The 23,321-nt window shown below is 46.8% G+C and overlaps 8 protein-coding genes across 8 annotated transcripts; 3 read left to right on the forward strand and 5 right to left on the reverse strand.

Moving 5' to 3' along the window:
* Positions 1-3: 3 nt before the first annotated feature.
* M431DRAFT_70876 (hypothetical protein) lies at positions 4-2,037 on the reverse strand (the record flags this gene model as incomplete). The annotated part of the gene is made up of 3 exons (XM_024921832.1): positions 4-1,591; positions 1,658-1,877; positions 1,941-2,037. 3 exons carry the CDS (start codon positions 2,035-2,037, stop codon positions 4-6), a joined length of 1,905 nt encoding a protein of 634 aa, XP_024779714.1.
* Positions 2,038-3,040: 1,003 nt separating this feature from the next.
* Positions 3,041-4,695, reverse strand: M431DRAFT_536623 (hypothetical protein; the record flags this gene model as incomplete). Its single annotated transcript, XM_024921002.1, has 4 exons — positions 3,041-3,573; positions 3,636-3,961; positions 4,023-4,284; positions 4,342-4,695. 4 exons carry the CDS (start codon positions 4,693-4,695, stop codon positions 3,262-3,264), a joined length of 1,254 nt encoding a protein of 417 aa, XP_024779715.1. The 3' UTR covers positions 3,041-3,261.
* Positions 4,696-6,372: 1,677 nt separating this feature from the next.
* Positions 6,373-8,525, reverse strand: M431DRAFT_151 (hypothetical protein; the record flags this gene model as incomplete). Its single annotated transcript, XM_024912829.1, has 6 exons — positions 6,373-6,629; positions 6,709-6,850; positions 6,909-7,253; positions 7,317-7,419; positions 7,477-8,416; positions 8,471-8,525. 6 exons carry the CDS (start codon positions 8,523-8,525, stop codon positions 6,373-6,375), a joined length of 1,842 nt encoding a protein of 613 aa, XP_024779716.1.
* A 630-nt stretch (positions 8,526-9,155) lies between these two features.
* M431DRAFT_103190 (hypothetical protein) lies at positions 9,156-10,693 on the forward strand. Its single transcript, XM_024911505.1, has 2 exons — positions 9,156-10,140; positions 10,193-10,693. Exons 1-2 carry the CDS (start codon positions 9,210-9,212, stop codon positions 10,594-10,596), a joined length of 1,335 nt encoding a protein of 444 aa, XP_024779717.1. The 5' UTR covers positions 9,156-9,209; the 3' UTR covers positions 10,597-10,693.
* A 756-nt stretch (positions 10,694-11,449) lies between these two features.
* On the forward strand, positions 11,450-12,871 carry M431DRAFT_153 (hypothetical protein; the record flags this gene model as incomplete). Its single annotated transcript, XM_024912865.1, has 2 exons — positions 11,450-11,978; positions 12,033-12,871. 2 exons carry the CDS (start codon positions 11,450-11,452, stop codon positions 12,869-12,871), a joined length of 1,368 nt encoding a protein of 455 aa, XP_024779718.1.
* A 70-nt stretch (positions 12,872-12,941) lies between these two features.
* M431DRAFT_536643 (hypothetical protein) lies at positions 12,942-15,793 on the reverse strand. Its single transcript, XM_024921003.1, has 3 exons — positions 15,559-15,793; positions 15,343-15,522; positions 12,942-15,268 (listed from the first exon to the last, which is right to left on the reverse strand). Exons 1-3 carry the CDS (start codon positions 15,641-15,643, stop codon positions 13,116-13,118), a joined length of 2,418 nt encoding a protein of 805 aa, XP_024779719.1. The 5' UTR covers positions 15,644-15,793; the 3' UTR covers positions 12,942-13,115.
* Positions 15,794-16,741: 948 nt separating this feature from the next.
* Positions 16,742-17,377, reverse strand: M431DRAFT_155 (hypothetical protein; the record flags this gene model as incomplete). The annotated part of the gene is made up of 1 exon (XM_024912919.1): positions 16,742-17,377. The coding sequence occupies one exon, from the start codon at positions 17,375-17,377 to the stop codon at positions 16,742-16,744; it is 636 nt and encodes a 211-aa protein (XP_024779720.1).
* A 642-nt stretch (positions 17,378-18,019) lies between these two features.
* Positions 18,020-23,201, forward strand: M431DRAFT_476586 (hypothetical protein; the record flags this gene model as incomplete). Its single annotated transcript, XM_024915478.1, has 6 exons — positions 18,020-18,134; positions 18,323-18,405; positions 18,498-19,248; positions 19,560-21,157; positions 21,222-21,349; positions 21,419-23,201. 6 exons carry the CDS (start codon positions 18,020-18,022, stop codon positions 23,199-23,201), a joined length of 4,458 nt encoding a protein of 1,485 aa, XP_024779721.1.
* Positions 23,202-23,321: the final 120 nt, after the last annotated feature.

A 23,321-nucleotide genomic window follows, 5' to 3' on the forward strand; every position in this document is an offset into this window, starting at 1 on the left:
CGCTTACAGATTGGAGCTCGTCTTTGATCTCTCTTCGCCATACACAATGGTAAAGTCCTTTTCCAGTTCTTCCTTTGTGGATACGCCGACTCTCTCCTTTGCCGAGAATCTGTCCTCCAAATACCGTTGCAGAATTTCTCGCTCGGCCACATCCCCGTCGTTGTTGGCGTCGACGTGCAGCAAAGCTGCCATCAAAACTTCCGTTACAGACCACATAATGTCTCTGCCCTTGCCGACAAGATCACTTTGAGATTCCTTGGTGATGAGGTTTCTCTCACCCTCCCATCTCTTCACCACTTCTTGGTGATGAGAAGCATTGCCATTCAAAGAAAATGCCTGTTTGATAAAGCGGTCCAAAGCATCCATTGACTGCACTCCGGTTTCAGGACGCTTGAGTGCCCTAATAAAGTCAGTGCTCAGCAAATCGGTTGTACCCTCCCAGATGGGTAGCACAGCAGCGTCTCTATAGAGACGGGCAATATTGAGATACTCTTGTTCCTCATTCAACAGATAGCCCACGCCACCGATCGATTCCATACAGGAATACAGCAATCTCAGGGCTGAGTTACAGACGTATGCTTTTGTTAGTGTGGAGAGGACCCTCAGAAGCGGCAAGAGATCCTTTGGTGGAGGCGTCAGTGCCTTGAGCGTCTCCGCGCCCATTTCCGTCGGATGTTCAGACAGCCCATGGACATAGACGGTAAACATGTGCAGAAGCATTATCCGTCTGTACTCGGCAGTCATACGTGCCAACGTCTTCATATGCAGTGAGCTGTCCGTCAGTCTCATTCTAGCGCCTCTACCGGTCCCGACTTCCCTGACTCTTGCAAAGGCTCGCGCGACTGCTAGGCCACGGCCCAAGTATCCGACCGCTTGGCTGGTGGAGTGTATCCGCGTCAAGTGCAGCAGGACGGAAATTTCCTGAATGCCGCGGTTTTCCTCCCCAATAATCCACCCACGCATGTCTTCCAAGACGAGCTCTCCTGTGGGAAGAGATTGGGTCCCGAGCTTATTCTTAAGGCGCTGAATTCGCACGCCATTTAAGCACTGGCCGTTTGGGTCGGGATTTCCAGATTCACTTAGAGCTGCAGGATCGTGCTTTCTCAGTGGCGCAAGAAAAGTTGAGAGTTTGCCAGCTGGAGTTCTTGCCAGCAGAATCGTCATATCGGAATCAGTGGCGGCCGAAAACCACTTGAATCCGTTGATACTCCATGGGCCTAGGGGAATACCCTCTTCTTTGAATGCCATCGCCTCGGTCTCGTTTGGCTGATAGACAGCTATCGTCTCAGTCAATGATACGTCGCTTCCACCAGGTCTTTCAGTCATCCATTGCCCGCTGGTCCATGAAAATTTGGGATCTCGAGTCGTCAGATGGCGGAACGCATTCTCAAACACTCTCTTTTCTGTCTCTGATAGTTTGGATGCCAGACTGGGAGTGGTCAGATGCACCTGTAGCATCCTAGCTGCGCCATCTTGCATCGCGGTGGGACATGTAACGTTTGCAGATGATCCTTCCCAAAGAAACAAGCGGAGAAATTGTCTATTTCGCGCAAAAGGCCCATACGGAGTGTCATAGGCATCGGCGACAAAACTGTAACCACCCAGCCGGAAGGCGAAATGTTAACGATGCGACTCGGTACTAATAAGAAGGATCAACTTACCCTTTCGCAAAGCCAAATTCCTGCAGCTGGCGCATCCTTCCGTCATGATGAGCTTTCCCTGCCATTGTCCAAATGCATTCCGGCCAGAGCCTTTGAGATATGGCTTGTTTCGCTCTACATCTGTGATCCAGGCGAATATTCTGTCGGCCAACACCTCTTGACCAAGTTTTGCCACTTCTGGTTTAACTTGCTCCCTCAATTCGGCTGGCAGAAATACTATTCAAGAATGTGTATGAGTCATTAATTGTTTCCTTGGAACACGAGCTCCTCATCTCTCACATTTGAAACACCGTTGATAAGTGGCATCCTCGTAGAATTGATTCAGCAAAGAGGGAGGTCGCTGGAAGAAACCTTTGTCTGCGCCAGATGACTCCATTGTCGAAACTGTGAGTGACCAATATTAGTGTGAATGGAAATGCTGACCTCGAATAGCAAGTTGAGAGAAGACTCAGAGAACAGAAAATGGAGTCCGTTGATGTGCCTTTAAATGTTCTCACAGTTGTCAGCAGGCACTGAGCTTGTTGCATCAATGTGGAGCATCCTTGGGAAAGGGATGACAATGACGGTCATTTGTACTCAGACTACAGAACAAAAGCAGAGTTCTGGACTTTTGGTAAGTGGAAATCATCGTCATTTCATGTCAGATTTAAATGGGACTTCTCAATCCAACGACTCAATAACTGGAGACTTTAAGTTTGCACTGGCAAGCTCGTCAGCCTTAACATCAAAGTCAAGGACTATGAGCTGAGGTAATTGGACAAACTGCGGCCGCTAACTCTTGTTTTGTCTCAAAAGGTCAGCTAAGTGAGCCGTTTAAAATATGATTGCACTTCTGACATTGTTGAAATATGATCCAGAGCGCACAATTTGCCTTCTTTCTCCGCGTTTATGCATCACTTCTACGTCAGGCATTGATGCGGACATTTCATGCCGGTAGTAGGGAGCAAGCAAGGATTAATTGTGGGTGATCATCTACCTACCAGTGCCGTGCGAAATCCATGCACAGCCATTGACAAAGGATATTTGTGCTAATAGCAATACGTAGAAGGCCAATTATTTGCTACAGATCAACCTCCCCTTCTGTTCCATTCGCTCGGTATGTGTTCCCGCTAGAGATACAAATTTAAACCGGCGGCTCTTTCTCCGAAACCCATCGTGAGAACATCAGCACCCAGTTCTGACAGCCATTCCCAGAGTTCGGCCTGAATCTCGAGTTGACTCTGTCGGCTCTCGGCGGTGGCTGCCGAAGTAAACGTGGAGAAAACATGCAGGGTCACGGAATCCCAGGAGACAAGATAAGTTCCCGCAGCTTGACAAAGAAAGGAGATGCAGCCCTGTACTGTTACAAAATGATGATGCGGTGAAGGACAAGCCTTCCTTGTACTAACATCACGAGCGCATTGTGCACCAATATCAAGCCGTCGCTCGCTTACTCTTTTTGTTTAGGACGCTGCGCTGGTCACATTCCCACATGTTCATTTGTTCTGCGTAAAGTTGAGAGTTCACTGGACAGTTTGAGACTCTGATATTTGACTATGGATAGACGCACATTCACGAAGCCCCATAAATCCGACTGATTCAATTTTAGTATGTACACATCTCAGATGCCTCGAGTAACGCCGACCTGGGTCCAGGCATCGCGCACCGTCTTCGCAGCTTCTTCACCAAACAACTCTTCTGCACACTCAACAGTAACGTCGGCAAACTGTCGAAACGTGCAATTAACCGGTACCTTGCCGCAAATCATGGTCTGCCACCAGATTTTGCCCGCCTTCTCCCACGAGAAGCCCTTGAATGCCGTAGCAACCAGGAAGAATGCCTTGTTGGGTATGCCAGAGTAGATGTGGACGCCGCCATCGTCGTTGTCTATGACCTCGAATTTAGAAAAGTTATCCACCTGGGGATCTTTGTTCTTTACTTGTGTTAGTTGTGCAGTTCAAAACCCAAGTAATGCATAGCTGTTATCGAACTTACGAATCGTGGGTCATCATATGCCGACCCCGGATTCTTCATGCTTCGCAGAGCGACTCCTTTGACACCAGGCAAGAGACAATATTCGCCAATGAGCCAGTCTGCCGTCTCTGCCGTTTCGTTCTCGACTCTCTGCTTCACCATGATACCAAAGACATCTGAGACATGCTCATTAAGAGCACCGGACTGTCCGTTATAGTTAAGAGGGCTTGTGTAGTCTGTGACGGCGTGAGTCAACTCGTGCCCAATCACATCAATGCATCCAGTAAAGTTGCGTAAAAACGTGTTACCATCGCCAAACACCATTTGCTGCTTGTATGGAAACCAGACTGGACATGACATTTAGCTACTGAGATTGCACTGAGCAATTGGAGACAGAAAAGTACTCACAGGCGTTTTCGAAGTGATCACCAAAATGGACGGTGCTGACAACTTTCATATTCTTATTGTCGATTGAATTCCAGTTGAAAAACTCCTTGTAGAACTTGAGAACATGACCCACGTTGTCATAGGCCTCATTGACGTCCTCATCTTCAACTGCAGGTTCTCCTTCGGCACGTTCTGCCTTGCCGGGAAGCTTGAAAGTGCTCGATGAATGTCTTGCGTCATACACGGCACGGGATATTGCCCCTGCAGATTCTCTACGAGCTCTCTCGCGAGCGGCAAGCGCTAGATTTATTTAGCCTAGATCTCATCATGCGGGTCATACAATATGGGGAGCTATTCTACCTTCCTGGACGGCAGGGATTTTACTCAAGATTTCTTGGAGGTGACCCAAGTCTTTCTTAGCACGAGAGCGAGTCTCCTCGTCAACTGAATCCGAAGTTGCCAGTTGCTTTAGGAGATGCTCGGGAATGAAGGGCGAAGTTTGGACCGCGCCTCCTCCTTTCTTTGCCCCACGAGGCTGTGTGAGGTTTGCTATGTGTTCTTGTCTGGCGGTTCTTACTTCTGTATGAGCGACGAGAGATTGTGCAGCTGCTTTGCGGACCTCTTCGGGATTTTGAGATGACTCTGAGATTGCGCGGAGGAGGTGGGGTGGAACGATGAAGCAGGGACAAGACATGGTGAAGGATCTGGCGTGAGCGGCTATGACTGAAGTATAGGGTCTGAGTTTGATTACTCTTTGAATCATTTATTCACGACACTGGGTTGATGATTTGTTATTGGACCATTTTTGGGATCAATAGGAAGTATTGCCTTCTTTTATACTTGAACATTGACACTAACTTCTACCATTGCCCGGGCTCTTGACCAAACAGTTTGATCAATATAGACGTACTATACGTTTCGTGCCGAAGCCATTTGTGAGGATATGAGACACCCTCTGTTAAGTGTGGCTTCTTCAGCCGCATCGCGACATGGATTACGAGCTTCAAGCTCAAAGAGTGGCACATAAACTCTTCGGTTACGCCAATTCCAAGAGCTGAACAGCCCTGCAATGTCGACAATAGCTTTTGATCGTCTTGATTGGAATGAAGGCTTTGTATACTTCTCCTCTACTTTGCCATGGCCATATTACTCTTCCAAGCGAACCTTTCGCAAAAAATAGGCACAGTATTTACGGAATTCGTCTTACCTATCTATATGGTCGCTACAGCCATCTGTTAAGCTGCTCACACCGGCATATAAGAGGAATATTTAGCTGATGTGAACGAGAGTCAATGAAGGGATCAAGTTATCAGAGATTGCAGTATCTCTAACCCTTAACTCCAATTCCAGATCAACCGTTACAGTATCTGCCCATCTGCTATTCCTCCCATCAGTATCCTCATGTTCTTCATGGGTATCTTGAAGCTTTTCAACATATTCAAACGTTCTGGCTTCAGCTATAAGCACCAGTGCTCAAGCTTAAACATTTTTAATGAGATCCAGGGTAGGTCACTTACTTGGTACCCAATCCTCATTAAGGCAATTGACCTCGACAACACTGTCATCTGTTGTTTTAAACATGGCTTCTTCAGCCTCATCCTGACACTAGATTCATCATATCGACACTCGATACATAAAATGCATAACTTCAGCAATTACGTAAATGGCAAGGGCTGAAATGGACATCAGGGGGGATCGACTGTGAGGCATCGAGTTGACAGGAATGAAGGCGCTATGCATTTTGAGTATTTACTTTAATTATAACCTTGACTTCGATGCGTTGCACATCAATCCGGTAGATGCCAAGGTAGTAGTTAGTAGAAAGTGGCTGCCGCCAACGGCTGGCTGAACACACTTGGACGCCCAGCTTTGATGCAAGTGTCTTTTAGTGTGTCTAAAAATGCTTGTTTCAATGTTTCTGATTCGGTAGCGCGATGAACTTTGACAAGCGACTGCCGGGTGACATGCTAGATCGGCGCCACGCGTTAACTCGACCAAATTGCTGCTGCACCTTCATACTGTCGTTGCTAGCGTGAGGGAAGATGTTTGAGTGAAACCATCAGGACTATGTCAACCGAAAAAACAGGTGTGTGACAAGACTTATGAACAAGGAGCATGAACTAAAGATACACAATGCAAGAAGCCATATTCACATGTCGGCCAATTATAGAAATGATTGGGTGTTTGCTGGAATGCAAGTAAATGCAAAGAGGAGCTGAATCATTATAGCAGGTAGATTATCCAAATGGTGAATTTGCCTTCTTATGATACTCGCGTCTAAAAAACTCTCTTCATGAAAAAGATCTGATTGATCGTGTAAAGCAAAGGTATATTGGACAGCGTCTAATTAACATTACGTATTTCTAAGCCTTCACTCTTGGTTAACCTTGAGGCCTGCCTCGGCCCATTGCGGTGTCACAGGCTCATGGTTCCCAGAGAACTTTTGCCCGTCAAACCAGAGTTCAAATCTCAAATCCGCGGGTGCAACTATGACGCGGAGGTCAAATCTGCAGATGTAAAATTTGTATCCTTTCCGGAACCATATGCCTCTTTTCTGTTTGAGCAAAAGCTGATGCTGTTCAATGCCCTCCAAGTTGCTCTTTACTATGCACAGTTTGGTCACACCAGCTGTTGTCCAGTGGCTCTGTCAGCGACTGTTTCTTTGAGATGGGCATGAACAAAAAAAGGCGTGATAAAAAAAACGCACCGTGTTTTAAACTCTTTGGTAGAAACGACGGTTCGTTCTGAGAAACTACTATATCTGCGTTCCAGCATCTTGTCGTGTCGTCGGGTCCAAGACGGTACTCGAACGATTTTACTAGAGGGATATTTGGGTCGATAACATCTCCCTTTGACAAGTCTCAATAAAAGTAGAAATATGAAGAGGAATTCATGATGTTTGCTTACCTTTTTGATAATCCACTGAATCTGATTCACAGCCCATTTCTTTTTGGGATTCCACTGATCCTGTACGACATCTTCATCGAAATGTGACGCGGGTGAATACATCTCTCTCACGATAATGCCGTAGCTGGAGCGAGCAATTCGCGCCGCCAAAACCGGAACGTTTCCTGTATCCATCCTCTGTTGGTGATCAAGAAGAAGGCCTCTCACGACGACAAGCTGCGGGTCGTGACAGGGCACCACTGCGACTCTCATGGCGTTCATGTGCGGGTAAGTGATGAGCTGCTGTTGTATTTTATCGCGGACGTAGGCGGAACTGCCGAGTCCACCGGACAAAATCATGTAGTCCTACAAATTAGTAATTAGTATTTAAAAGCTCTTACAGTCTCTATACGAAATTGGAACACTTACCACTTGCTCTGTGTGTCCATGTTCGCTCAACCAATTTAGCTGTTCCGTTATTCGTTTCATGATGCCATCAATCTGAACGTCGAACAGAGACTGAATCTCGGCCCTACTCTTTGTCAGTCCAATTACAAGCACCACGGACAACAGGTGCCAGAGTACCAACATTGTAAATAACATCCTGCCATTTTCCACGCCGAGTCCAGCATGACTAAACTCATGCGATACGCCTTCCAATTGAAGCTTGAATACAGGCTGCATATAAACTCTTTCACCAAACTTGTGTTTCAGAATCTTGAAATGATGACTCTTCGACAACCGAACAGCGAAATCACTAGGAAGCTGGGGCCGCATATCGGGATACCGGGCCAATCTCTCCATGATCAGTCGAACAAATGCTCTGTCAATCAGCGTCGACCCAATGCCCACTCCCTTGACGGCAGATATCTGTGCCATCTGAGGAAAATTGGGATCGCTTGACGTTACTCGCATCAGCGCCAAATCTGTTGTTCCTCCTCCTGCGTCAACCGTCAAAAACAAGCTGCCGCGGTGAAATGCCACTGGGCTTGTCTTGAGCGTTGCAACAGCAGCAGCTTCAGCCTCGGTGAGATCGACCTGAGCCATGTGCCTGGGCCCTTCTACACCAAAGCCTGCATCTCGTATGATGCCTTTGAAGATGTTTATAATCTCCATTCGTGTCCAGGTTGTGGGCACGCTGAATAGAAACGTCACAGCCATGTCTGCCCAGCCACCAAAGAGCCGTTTGCCAGTCTGCGTCTCAATAGTCTCTTTCACATGGAGATATACCTGGTGCAGATATTCTGTTGCAAACATTTGGGCTTGTCTTGGACTCTTTGGGACATTGGAGAACCCGCGTTGCTGAGCTGCGACGAGTGTTTCTTCATCAATGAAGATTTTAAAAAAGTCTCGCCGGGTCTTGCCTGGCAAAGTTTCATCGTCATCATCGCATAAGTAGCCCCAAGATGACAAAGTGCCGTCTCCATTGTATATCAGAGTTGTTGGAACTTTGCGCTCTCCTCGATCACCGCTGCCAGGCCAATCATTGACGACCTGGATTGGTGTCTTTGGGGTCATCCATGCAACACCTCAATGCCATCGTCAGTCATACATCTCCAACATAGTCATAAGAGCTGTTTTACCTGTATACGTGGTGCCCAAGTCAATTGACACGATAATGTCTGGTTTCTCGGCCATCTTGACATCATTCCCGAGAGCTTGGTTCGATGCAACTCTCGTCTGAGCACTCATTGCCAGTCCCCCAAGCTATTATCTCCAAGCTAAAGTAGAATGTACACCCATCGGAGTGCCCGTCAATAGCTCGATAGTTGCAATTCATCTTTTAAGAGCAAAATTACGAGGAGCGACGAGTGCAGCTGCAGTGTTACGCTGTTGGTTGTGCTCTGTTTCAGTCACCCTTGTTCAGCGATGCATTGGCCTCCAAGCAAACAGCAATCCTCAGCTGATCTCTCCCAGTGCGGTGGGAAAGGATTTTAATCCTGGCAAAGAACCCTGCAAGCTTGGAGAAACGTGGCAGTTTAGCGCAAATGATGTGAGCAAACCGCCTCCGCAAACCGCAAATCTTAGTCGGCCGTTGATCCGCGACTAGCTTGTAGATCGCTCTCTCGTTGTGTTTGTTGATGATAGTATCCGCGGCGGCTCAGGGCGTTAAATCCGTGGTATAGGGGTTCTCTCTGATAAAGAATCTGTTCTGGTTTAATGCATGGCATTCAAATACGAGATACATGGAGAATCAACACATGGCTAGTGATTCTGGGCGCCGTTATCCATCTCTCAGACTTTCATATAGCTCTTCTTCGCCTAGGTGGCCGCTCCTCCGCAATACAATCTGAAACTCTCTCTTCACACTGATATTCCACAATGGCTACTCAGCCTCCGTTAAACTGCAAGACGACTCTGAATGGAGCTGAGACTTGGATACCTTGCCCCACAACGACCACTTCGAAGCAGACAACAACAACAACCACCGCCTCCACCACCACCACTACTACCACATCACCATCTTCTACTACTACAACTACGACTCGATCTACTGATACGACTTCTTCAAGTCCCACCCCAACCAAACCAGATGGCACAACGGGCCTTCCTTCTGATACTTCTACCAGTGTGAAGAAAACTTCTACTGCTGTCTCCAACCCAGATTCCAGCGTTACCAGCTCTCTTCCTGCATCTTCCCAAACGGCTTTGCCTCTTCATCAGCATGCATCCCTCTCTACAGGCGCCACCGCTGGAATCGCAGTCGGATGTGCTGCCGCTGGTCTCATCATTGGCCTTCTCGCCGCCCTTCTACTGTTCCGCCGTCGAAAGGGCAAAGGAGTCACCGACATAAGTCACGCACCCATTCTTGTTGAGTCCAAAGAGCCTCCATCGACTGAGAACATCGACGGTATTGGATCTGTTGCTGGTATCCGGCTGGGCCAATTTCTCCTTGATGGAGCTCCTGGCCAAGAAATTGTCAGCGAGTTACAAGCTTTGAGCGAGCTCATCCGCCAACATGTGGAAGACTACTACACTCTTCAGCCAGTGGACGTCAGTGTCGGATCATTGTCGCAATCGCTCCAAAATCTTGGATTAGGATCAAGTGGCTTGGGATTGACTGCGGAGGCAATTGCTACTTTATGTACCAACAGCTATTCTCGTCAAATTGGCCTGCGCCACGTTATCTCGAATGTCATTTTTGCAAGTATCGACTTTCACACTCGTAGCAACTTGTCAATGCTTCCCGGGCCTGCTGCTGGGCTGCTGCAGTCTATTCCCGGAGCTGAATATGGCGGTAACAACAATCTAGGTATGTAATCTTTAAGAGTTTAACGCAAGAAAAAGACTAATGAAGTGTATAGCATTCTCCCAAGCCCTTCAGACATGGCGTCGACTGTCCGCTTTCCTCCTCCATCAAAATCGCAGCCAGCGAACCTCCTTGCAAGCGGACGCCTTTACAATTGCACCTCAAGCTCAATTAGTTACCAACTCTCTCAACAATTTCTTGAACGCCTTTGTTATTCCAGGACAGAACAGTCAGCAGGCAAGCCACCTTCAAGAGGTTGTGATCGAATGCGCAAAGCTTGGCTACGTGCTGTTCTCTCACCCGGTGGATTGGAAGTTTATTTTTGAAGAGTCCGGGACTATAGTGGCCGATGCAAATGTAGTAGTTATCTGCCCTGGCTTAGAAAAGTGTAGTGACCGTGATGGAAATCCTCTTCGGCCTCCACGAAGAGTCGCAGCCCCGGTTGAGGCAACTCTCTGATCTGGGGATCCACAAGAGTCTTCGGGATTGCCGAGTCTCTTGGTACCCCAATACTATCCTATTTAGATATCTTTAATAACATTAGCATTAACACGCGAATCGCGAATCTGAAATGACCCATCAGCGTGGAAGCTCGTGATCGCCGTCGCTAATGAACAAACCGTCGGGGAACTGGCCCGCTGGAATCACATCCGCAATGCCGAATCACAAGGGAAATTACCAACCCCAGCTTCCCAGCCGCATCTGTTTGCAAAGATCCCCTTCAACCCGTCTTATCGCCGATTGGGGGCGGCTCGAGTTGCTCGTATGCACAAATTAACTCGGATAGACGCATATCTACAGGGGATGCAGCTGTGGCCTCATTGGTGGCCTCGCCAACTGTAGAACGTCGAACCAACATGCATATGCGCGAGCGGAAATATGGAACGCATTCGGAATGTAAAGGGTCATTTTGTGTAGCTCGGAGATTTGCCCTTTTCCAGAAGAGCACAAGCAAGTGCTCCTTGAAACTTGCTTTGCTCGTAGAATGAAGATAGAAGCAAGATCAAGCGTTTCAATGTCTGGGGATCATCCATAGCGACGGGTCAGAAGCGACGGTTTGACTGCCTAGAAACCCCTGTGAACATATTTCTGGCGTTCCTTTTCTCCGAAAGCTGATAGAAGAGTTGGCCGATCATGTCAAGAAGGAATAGCTCGTTCGCTGCATGACTGGCCAATGCACGGGCAACTTTATTCTCCGTTCCTTATTGTGTCACAGGATTTCCTGTTGGATCCTTTGTCTTTGGCTCGGCTGTTCCCCGCAGTTCTCTCTTGGACGCAGATTTTTCGACGACTATTCTCTTTGTTGGGAAAGATGATCAAAGTCTTCTCTTCCATTCGTTCAACGTATCGCGCTGTCAGTGTGGCGATTGATGGCGAAAACATTTCCAATGACATGCGACGCAGTCTTGAGCTTGTACGCACGTGTAACCAAGACTTACAGGAGCTCATTAGGCTCCGCAACGATCATCTTCGTTTGCTTGAGAAACAACCACAGATACTTGAGCGTCTCAACTCCATCATCGAAAAAGTACACAATGGACTACTCGACGCTTCTCGTATTGTGGAAAAATATCGACCAGAGCTTCATTCTGGTAAAAAGACACTTCAATCTCAGATAGCATGGGCGCATCGAGACTCTCAAGAATTTCAGGCCATGGGACCTACCATGAGCCAGCACAATGCAACAATTCTAGCAGAGATTAGCTTCCTCAGAAGTCTAACCATCATCACCACACAAACCAAGGCAGAGGAAGCCAAGGAGATTGAGATTCTTGGCTCAGATGACAAGACACTATTTAATAACCTGGAGCTTCTAGAAGACTTTATGGGCGATGTATCAGGTACTTGGGTAGTCTGGCCAGGTACAGTGTGTATCAAGTTCTGACATGGTATAGGTTCTCGAGATTTACCTCCTGCATCACCAGCAGCACCGCCACCGCTGCCTGCTGTTCAAGTCAATGCAAGGGCAAGCATGCCCAATCTTCTGATCAATCAGGAATATTGTGACCTACCGGAGCCTGTTATTCCAAACATCATTCCTCATCAGCAACCAATCACCAGTCTATTAGCATCTGAACAAGCATCAACTCTCCGGACGCTAAGTGGGCAGACACTCGAAGATGGCAACCAGCGCAACAGCCGGGTTGTCTTGAATCAGGCCGATCACTCCGGATTATCTCTCTTATTTGGCGATGAGTTGGATCTAAGCTTTGACTTATCGACTAAGATTCACCCTCAACACACTCGAGCACAGTCAAGCGACTCGATGCATAAGTCCTCCATACCATCATTTTCACCATCCTCGACAAACGGAGGGACTGTTGATTCCACTCCGTTGACAAGATACTCTCTTACCTCTCAGCCATCTACTTTGTCTGTAAGCTCTATCGGGACATTCAATCCGCAGAGCCCGGAGCCTTCTACGAGTCGGTCGCATTTATTTTCACTCCCACCAACACCACCCACCAATACAACATCACAGTTGGCTTCATTATCCGCAACAGCCTCATCATCAGAAACTCAACAAGACGCCCGGTCAAGGCCGCGAACATTGTCATTTGCAGAACGCTATGCGAATTTGGCCGAAGACTCAGGCCAGGAAGGTCGGCGGTACCGTCCATGGCGACCTTACAAAAATGGGGATATCTATGAGCTACAGGGATCGGAAATATCTCCAGAGGAGCATCCATTTGCTCAATCCACCACTTCACTATCACATAGATCAACTACTTAGTACCCGATTCCTCATACATTAAAGTTTGTCGCCGTTTGTCGTCACATTCACACAGTCAAGGCCGTTGCGAATAGATACATATCTGATACCACTAGAATTACTTTACACTTACACTTAACATGATGGCTTCTTTAGCCAGCGATACCAATAGAAAGGCTTATGTACAACTGGCAACATTTTATTAATGCGTATCTCTCTACCTGACAACTTAACCCTGTTGACAAACTCATACATAGCAGCACGATTAAGCGCCACTGGCAACGTTAAACATGCAGTAGTCAATGTTCTTGTTGTTGTTTGTACCACCATTGTTGAGAGCATAAGTGGGAAAGTTGTAAGATTTGCCACTGGCCCCCAGAACAGCGAAACTGAGGATAAAGACCATGACCTGCGTGCCACCGTCCATTGCGGCGGAGATCAAGTAGTTATACTTGATGAAGAGGCCAGGATGGTAGCGACGGAGGTAGAATTGAGCAAAGATTCCGAAGCCAAAGAACATGAGCAGTGACGAGTTGACGCCGACGCAAAGCACACCAGCGTACCAAATTATTATAGAAGTATTCACATCGCGAAACACCTCGCGCTTCGTCAGCTTCCATGCCAGCCAGAACGGTATGGGCGCCGCGAAGCCGAGAAGATAAGCCAACGTGACCCATTGGTAACGGTTACCAACTGAGAACATGTCCTTGGCCAGAGACCAAGCCACAGCGAGAGTGTTGTATCCTTGAACATTTTGTCCTGACCAGATGTTGGTTCCATCAATCGACAGCAGCGTCTCTGTCTGGTTGTCTACAATGCTGACCATCATCACGTAATCCATGATGGCGCCAATCACGGTACCAAGCATCTGAGCAAAGAAGGTGGCCTTGGGCGGCAAATGTGCCAGTTGAGCCAACTTCAGATCTCGAAGCAGCCACTGGCCTTGCTGAATACCGTTGAAACCGAACACGGTGAAGTACATGTTGGCCAATGGCTTTCCTGGCAACAGATAACCGCCCAGCATCTGAATAACAGGCTGTTGGTTGAATTGGAACCCAGTCAGTCCCATCTGAGCGCCAAAGAAGAGGATGAAGAGTGCGGCAAAGATATTCGACACAATGAATCCCCACCAAGGCAGCGTGGACTTGATTGCGTATAGTGTGGCGATACCGATGACGAAGGACAAGATGAGAACGATTCCGTACCACCAATTTGGCACTTCGGCATATCCATTTTGCATCATCAACTTGTAGTGAGGGTCCATCTCTTCGTCTGCTAGAACAAGTTGTCGTCGAACCTCTGCATCATCGTCTTCGCTCTTCTTCCAGAAGGCATATGTTGATGGCTTGGCAAGCTTCTTGAGTTTGGATGGGTGCAAGAATGCCCAGCCATTCTTAATATCGTCGTAATTCCACAAGAGCATATGAACGATTGCAGCCGTGATGCCGAGATTTGTCGTGAGGAGATACACGACGTATGTTCCAGAGAGATGAGGGAACCCTTGATTGGCAACAAGAGTGCTGTTGATGGTGTTATCGCTGTTTAGAACAGCCGTGAGATTGTACTCGACAAAATTGGTCCCGTTGGATGAGCTGTCGTATAGTAGCTGAGATAGGAAAGGGAAGTCCGCAGACTGCCACACGTTTCCATAGTAAATGCCCATGAATAGGACGATACATATCAGGTATCCGACAAAGCTGTTGACTAGTGTATATAGAGGAAACCAGAGAGGCGAATTCAGTCCAGCAATGTAGTTCCAATCGAAGCAGAGGCCGAGAAAACCGAGACCCTCGTTATTCTGCGCTCCTCCAAATAGGTTGGTAAATACCAAGCTATCCTGTCGTGCCAGACATGGGATCGAGATGCCCTGGAAAATGGGCGCAATCCACAACGGGATAATCTCCCAGAAGAAGGCGCCACTAAAGACGTAAGAGAAATACTTCAGGCGTTGCTTTGTCTCGGCTTTATCACGATGTAAAGTCTCTAGCAGCGTGTTGACGGGGATATTAATTGGCCAAAGCATCTTGGCAGGCTGCACAAGCACTGTTCGAAGGAGTCCCGCTATGCCATATGCCAGAAACTGTGAGGCGATGACAAGAAAGATGGCGGCACCTTGATTTGGGTTCGATCCGTAGTAGAGTCGCTGGGCTGCAAGGATTTGCGTCGCTACCGCAGATGTTGAGCCCGCTGATCCCATGATTACCATGAAAGCGTGTTCTTTGGAGTTGAACTCGGCCGGGTTGAGGAAACGGCATATCCGGGATATGATGCCATTGCCCTCTGGGCGTGGGATGAGTTGGAACGGCAGTGCGAGGATGTATGCAATCACAGTGAGAAAGACAACCGAAACGTAGATGACTTGAGGCTTGAAGTAGAAAATCTCCTGCAGCACAGATGAGAATATGCACAGGATGAGGCCTAAAGGTAAGCAGCGTTGTTAACTACGATTCAGATATCAGGCAATTAGATGAGAACTTGATAATGGAACTTACCAATAACAATCGCGCGAAATGTCCACGGGGTATCATTTGGGTTGTCGTCGACGTGTAGAACGTGAGTAATCAGGTCCTTTGCATTGTCGATGACGGTAACCTCGCCGAAGCGATTCTCTTTCCTGACGTCGTAGTCGCCATCATTTTCATCATCGATGATGCTAATGGTTCTCTCAATATCTGAGTTCAATCCAGTCTTCTTTTCATCGCTTGTACCTTGAGTCTCCTTCTTTTCCCGATTTGCTTCGTCCTGCTCCGGACGCCTGCTATCAGGAGTGATGTGATCCTGTTCGCTGGCCATACTTGCAAGGATTGGTCCCTGGCCAATCAACCTTTCACAATAGACGTGAGAGAAGATGGAACCATGCAAACTCCCAAAGCATCTCTGAAGAAAGAAGCCATTTCTTGGGAATCATTGTGACTTTAAACGACTTACACAAACTACACGCAGTATCAAAGCACGAGTTAATATGTGGGGTAGCAAAAGTTCCGATGGCCAGGACTGATTGCCTGAAATGGTAGGAGGGGTGCAGGGACTAAATACGAATTATACGAAGAGGGTCCTTTTTTTCAACTCTGCCGGCATCTAAAGTCCGATTGCTTAATCTTCATTCGCTGGGTTCTGGAATGAATCGCTGATCCGGCAATAACTGGGGCTTAAGGCGGCCGATTACCCGTGGAAAATGGAGTGTAGCAATGCTAGATAACGGATAGACTGCCCGTGTTGAGAAGATAGCACAAAAGAAGTCAACTGGAAAACCAAGATATGCAAAACCAAAATACAAGTCTCAGCAATGAGATTTATTCTATAAAGGCCGTTTATATATCTATCTCATTATCAACTAGAAACAACTTGTCTTTTTCCAACTTGCTATAGTTTATTACATCTGGAACTCAAGTTCTTGAGTTGTTGGCCACAAGCACGCGACCGATCAACTGTTACCAGCTTATCCTGTGTGGAGACGTAGCCACTCAAGAAACGGGCAATTGCTGTTCCAAAAGAGAAAGAGAGAGCAAAAGTGCCACTCCTCCACAGGGTCTTTTGATAACTCACTGAAACTCAGAGTAAAAGGGATGCCGATGTGCCGAATATGATCAGCCTAACATCGATTAGGGTGCAGTAATACTACTCTACCCTTGGGATTATATGACCAATCATGATCACCCCGCTCTTGATTGGACACTCTGTGCGACAGACTTTACATGCTTTATCAGGGCCTGTGGTTTTTTGTTTGTCATATCGGTGTATTTAGACGTCTTATGCATATAGTTACAATTAGAAGTATTATGCTTTTTTTCTTTGAGTGAAAAACGAAGATAAATACTACCTAACATTACATTCAACCTGGTACCTGCATCTCGATCTTCTCAGTTGGCCAATATGAAACGATAGCATTGGCTACTCCCAGATCTCGACCATGTTGTCTGGTACACCGAGCTCAAACTGGCGGCTCTGATTCTTGCTGATGCGTAGATACTCTGCATCGGGAGCCTTTTCACCCGCCTCCAATCTGAAAATGGTTGCAATGTCGGCTTCAACAGTTGAAGGCGGCGCAGAAAATTCCCGAATCATGGCTTTTGTTCCGTTGAGGCCTGCAGCTGGAAACAGAGCGATTCTACCGGCAATCTCATCTACAGCTCTGCGAAGCTTGACTTCTGACCTATACATTCTGTTGACCCACCCAATCTCCGCAGCAGTCAGGGCATCGATTCCACTGGAAGTAAGCATGTATTCTGCGGTTCGCTGTATTCCGATTAATCGCACAAGATGTTGAATTCCACCATTCCCGTGGACTCCGCCAACTGCAACTTCGGGAGCTCCTAGAATGGTGTTGGGGCCTGAAAAGGCCATGTCGCATTGTACAAGAAACTCATTGCCTGAACCGGTGGCTTGTCCGTTGATATCAGCGATAAGAATGGTCGGAAGAGATTTCAGCATGCCGACAATGGCCCGATTCTTTGTAAAGAGCTCCTCTGTGTAAGACTCATTGAACGGAGGGTTGGTACCGAAAAGGGCTCCATCATAGTGACCCATCCAAAAGTCAGGGTCAGCGCTAGCATGACCTTGGGCGGAGGAGCAGAAACAGTGATGTTTTCAGGCACAACAGAGGAAAGCAAGTCGCAAAGATCGGTGATGAGTCTGTAGTTGTAGAGATTTGTGGGAGGGTTGTCCATGAGGACGCGTAGAATTGTGCCATTGTTGGATGATGTCGTCGTCAAAGTCCCAAAGCCGGTTGACTTGGTGCGCTCCCAGGGTAGGCGACGGTCATCATGTTGCTGAACCGGGTTGCCGTTGATTAATGGCAAAAGGCCAGACAAGGTCAAGAGTACAAGATTTTTATAAAACGAGTGCATTTTCGTGATACAGTATTCTCTTAATGTGTTGTGTTGAGATGTAAACTTGAGTCAAATCTTTGAAGATTGCGAAGCAGTAGGTACGGATTGTGACTTAAGCAAACTTGCACACTTATAGAAATCATCCCTTCATAAACTCAACCCAAGCTGTATACTAACAAGCTGACATGACTCCACAGTATAATACAGATGTTTATAAATGCTTTCAATTTGTCATATTCTTCCACAGTTTGATACAATGTTCTATTGGATTACCAGGCATTGAACATGGCGTACGAGAGAGTTTCACCTCGAAGACTTACCCGGCATCTCAGGACTTAATATGTCCGCACTCCACAGTGGCTTAACCGATTCCAATAAGCAGCGCCTCTCGACGAAACGGTTACCCATTTTGGAAACTAGACATCTTCACGATTTCAATACTTGTTTCGGGATAGGTAAGAATATTCCTCGTCGGATGTGATGCCTTTTTTTTTTTTTTTTTTTTTTTTTACATCCAGTTCAGCACTGCAGTTGGTGTTGGGAGCTGNGCACATTGTAATATTTCTGCGTATTAAAGGAGCTGCTCCTCTGGCGGCATAAAGAATTTTTACACCTACTCGATCAAATCAAAACATTCACACAGCCGCTCACCATGCATCGCCCCCACCGGTGCCCAAAAAGCCCAACTGGATTGGCACTCTATCATTGGGCCAGAAAAAGGCAATGGTTCGCATACGGCAGCTGGGATGAACATTTGTCCGCATCCCCTCATTCTAGATATTTCTTGCCGTCTCATTATGATCCTACCACGTTTTCAGTCTATATGTTGCAACTCTGCAATAGCCATGGCGGATCGGGACTTGTACACAGTTGGATGGATTTGTGCTATCCACACCGAACTCGTCGCAGCGTTGGCATTGTTGGACGAAAGGCATGACTGCCCGAAAGAGCTGGATCCAAACGACTCCAACAACTATGAGCTCGGCAAGATCTCCAACCATTACGTCACAATTGCTTGTCTACCCGACGGCGAACATGGAATAGCTGCTGCTGCTGGCGCTGCGATCAATCTATTACGGAGCTTTCCCAACATCCGCTTTGGATTAATGGTAGGCACCGGAGGAGGTGCTCCAACAAGCCATCACGATATAAGACTCGGCGATGTAGTTGTCAGTACACCTGGAGACGGCAAAGGGGGAGTCTTTCAATACGATTTTGGTAAAACTATGCAGAACCAAGCTTTTGTTGAAACTGGCTTCTTGGATCAGCCTCCAAGGTTGCTACGAACAGCAGTAGCCGGGCTTAAGGCTTCCTACGAAATGGATGGCCATACGCTTACTGAAGAGGTCAACAACGCCCTCCAAAGAAAACCACGACTCAAAAAGACATACAGTCGTCCACAGACTGGCGATATACTATATAAATCCACCTTTACACACATATCTAGACAATGGGAAGCCTGCGAGGCATGTGACGACGATCCTTCCAACTATATATCACGACGTCCGCGAGATGAGAACGACGACGATCCTACTATTCATTATGGATTAATTGCCTCCGCCAATCAACGTATGGAAAATGCGATAATTCGTGACAAACTCGCAACAGAAAATGGTGTCTTATGCTTTGAAACGGGAGCAGCGGGATTGATGAATCATTTCCCATGTCTCATCATTCGTGGGATATGCGACTATGCCGACACTCACAATAACAGTAAATGGCAAGGATACGCAATCCATGATGGCGGCGGCATACGCGCGAGATCTTATACGCCGACTTATTCCTGAACAAGTGCAGGCGAGGAAAACAGCAAATGATATTTTACTCAGTAAGTTCTGCTCGTACACTAAGGTGAGCGCCAATCTAACCACACTCTGTAGGTTTGACCGACCAAATGAGCGAGCTTACTTTCAACACCGATAAAATCGCCCATAAACTTGACCTTGCAAAACTGTCAATTGCCGAGGGTGCAGAGTATGGTTCATACGCGGACCAGCACGAGAATGAATGCCTTCAAGGAACTCGGACCAAGATTCTCCATGATATTGATGAGTGGGCCACATCATTATCGAGAAAATGCATATTCTGGTTAAATGGAATGGCAGGTACCGGAAAATCTACGATATCCAGAACAATAGCGAAAACTCTTCGAGGAAAAGATTTATTAGGCGCTTCGTTCTTTTTTAAAAAGGGTGAAGCGGACCGCGGAAACGCTACGCGTTTTTTCTCGACCATCGCTTCACAACTCCAAACTAGGGTTCCTGGAATGGCCGATCATCTAAGAAAGGTCATCGATTCTGAATCTCAAATATCGACTAAATCACTTAAGGAGCAGTTTAAAAGGCTTATTTTAGAACCAATATCCAGTTTGAAGGCTGCTAACAACCAGCCTTCATTTTTGGTGGTGGTGGTTGATGCCTTGGATGAGTGCGATAATGACAAAGATATTAAAGTCATACTTGATCTGATTCCACAGCTACAAGCAAGCAGTTCTGTACACTTCCGAGTATTCATCACCAGCCGGCCAGAACTACCTATTCGACTTGGATTTAAAAAAATGGAAGAGAACGATTATCAGGATCTCATTCTTCATCAGATCCCTAAAGACGATATTGAATATGACATTCAATTTTTCCTAAAATCCAGGCTTGCTGAAATTCGCGAATCCAGGATGCTACCAGAAGAATGGCCTGGTGAGACAAACATTCACACTCTTACCACAATTTCCATTCCTTTATTTATCTTTGCCGCTACCATGTGTCGTGTTTTTGAAGACCATGACATGGACCCTCGGAAGTGCTTGGAAGATTATCTGAAGCATGAGGCCGAAGACTCTAAACTGGACGCGATATACCTTCCAGTGCTGAACCGAATATGTACGAAGTACAGCGACACTGACGGACGGAAAGACCAGTTCATTGAAGATGTCAGGGAGGTTGTTAGTGCGGTTATGCTTCTCGAGAGTCCTTTATCAATTACCAAGCTCTCAGTGCTCATGGGTATTCCAACTAAGGCAATCAACTCCAGGCTGAATTCCCTACACTCAGTGTTGAATGTCCCGAAAGACGAAAATAAGCCGATAAGACTCTTCCATCTGTCATTTCGTGACTTCTTATTAGATCATAAAACTCCAGCGAAAACGGCGATCTGGATAGATAAGAAAGCAACAAACCAAAAGTTAGCTATACAGTGTCTCAACATCATGCGCACTCATTTAAAGAAGAACCTCTGCAATCTACCAAACTACGCCGTTAGCTCCAATAATATACCTGATGAAACCGTTAGCCAACATTTATCACAGCCGTTGGAGTACTCGTGCCGTTACTGGGTTGAGCACTTGGTCCAAGGTCAAGGCCCAGTAGAAGATTCCCAATCTTTTCTGGAAATCCACTTACTGCATTGGGTGGAGGCAATGGCCATCTTGAAATGCGTACCAGAACTCATTAAGGCGTTAACATATTTGCAGTTGTTTATACAGGTATGTTGTCTTTTGCGAGGCACTATAGTGGCTAGCGCTGCCTAATTATTTACCAATGGACCAGGATAATGGCGACGATCAAGTTTCGGAATTCCTTCTTGACGCTATACGATACGTTCTTAGAAACGAAAGAATGATAAAGAAGAGACCTCTCCAGCTTTACGTTTCGGGATTGATATTTGCCCCTGCAGTGTCTGCGGTTAAACGACAATTTAGCAGAGAATTGCCAGATTTCTTATCGATGACATAAAATGTTGATAGTTACTGGGGTGCAGAATTGGGAGAGCTCCAGAACTCTTTCGACCCCGTCTGCTCGGCAATTTCCTCTACTGGCTGCGTACTTGCGGCCGGGTTTTCAAATATGACTATGCGGTTCTGGGACACTATCACAGGCAACTTAATAACCGGGTGGAGGGCTGGTGAATCCGACCGGATCCCCTGGATCCAAGCCATCGCCTTCTCTTCAGACGATAAATTGCTCGCAGTCTGTTTAGGTGGCTCAGGAAAATTACAAATATGTGATTCTACCAAAGGTACCTTGCATAGCACCTTCGATGAGGATGTGGGCCGGGTCACCTCTCTGGTCTTCACTGATGGCGGTCAAGTACTTGCGTCACCATCCAAGTCTTGGGACTTTTTGACTTGGGATCATGCTACAGGCATTCAACGGCACTTGCTTACGAGACGCCTCTCGGAAGATGCCCATGTCGCACTATCGCCTACCGGCTTACTATTGGCAGCTTTTGGTTGTTATCAAACAGAAATTGAGTTATGGAATCTCGCCACTTGTAGCTGGCAATGTAGACTGGCGGGCCATGCCATGTTCGTTTCATGTATAACGTTTTCTACAGATGGTCGATTAATAGCGTCCGGTGACAGAGATGGCACCATAATTATTTGGGATGTTGCCACAGGCGTCCAACGGCAGCACATAACGAATCGTCTAGGATCAGTTTTCGGTATATCTTTCTCACCAGAAGGGCAACGGCTGGCGTTATTGTTTAAGAGGCAGGGGTCTATTGTTGTTTGGGATCTCAGCGAAAACCGTTCGATCCAAATTTTAGGGGATAAATCCCGGGCAAGGCGTGATGTTCTCTTTTATAGAGACAATAAAACCCTGGCATCTATTGGCGGACTCGAACCTATCAGGCTCTGGGATGCTACTGATGTATCACAAAAAAGTCGACAACCACATGCTTCTCAGGTCAAATCGGTCGTCTTTTCTCCTGATGGTCAGCTTCTAGCCACTGTGTGTCGAAGAGTCCTCATCTGGATGGTTACCAGCGAAAGCATAATTCAAAATCTAGGGGATATATACCACGGTAATATTTTGACCTTCTCACCATCCAATACGCTATTGGCTTTCAGTTCTTCCCCTACAGTCATCAAGTTATGGAATATCAACACAGAGATGCAACAATCTAGCATTGATGCTTTTGGCGAAGTTCGTTGTATCGCTTTTTCATCAGATGATCAGCTTGTAGCATGTCTGGTTGACCTTCAAGACATCAACGTTTGGGATCTCACTACCGGTACATTGAGGAATATCATAAGCGATTTCCAGTACGACCCGCACATTCGCTCGATCAACTTTTCCTTCAACAGCGAGTACTTAGCTACCTATACGCTATTCCCTCATCCTGACCAACCAAAGTGGCTGATTAAGGCCTTTCGTTTAGTCAATACAGATATAGCGGATTTTTATTTCTGGGCTCCTGATGCAAAAGCTCACTTCAGTCGTGATCATGTTAACAGGGTTCATGACGTCCCTGTATTCGAATTTGGGACTCCACAAGTTGATTTGAACGGAGTCATGGTATCCGAAGGGAATGATGAACGGACGAATGACGTGCAAACCCGATTGGTAGTATATGGCGAGTGGCTCTATTATCAGGGCGAAAAAGTGGTATGGCTTCCTGATAGCCGTCGAGCGAGCTGTTGGGCCTCTAATAATAAAACTATTGCCATTGGGCATGATTCTGGAGGTGTTACGATTATCAAGATTTCGCCGCAATCTGGTCGCGGTGAGTTTCATAATATTTGACTACACCACAAATACATGATAATGGAATCATCTTTCCTGGTGAGGATCTATTTCAAACACAGACTGGACCATATGATAGCTGGAAGAGAAAGCGTATCACTTATACATAAGATATCTAAT

The sequence above is a fragment of the Trichoderma harzianum genome (genome assembly GCF_003025095.1).
Source record: "Trichoderma harzianum CBS 226.95 unplaced genomic scaffold M431scaffold_1, whole genome shotgun sequence".
Taxonomy (NCBI): domain Eukaryota; kingdom Fungi; phylum Ascomycota; class Sordariomycetes; order Hypocreales; family Hypocreaceae; genus Trichoderma; species Trichoderma harzianum.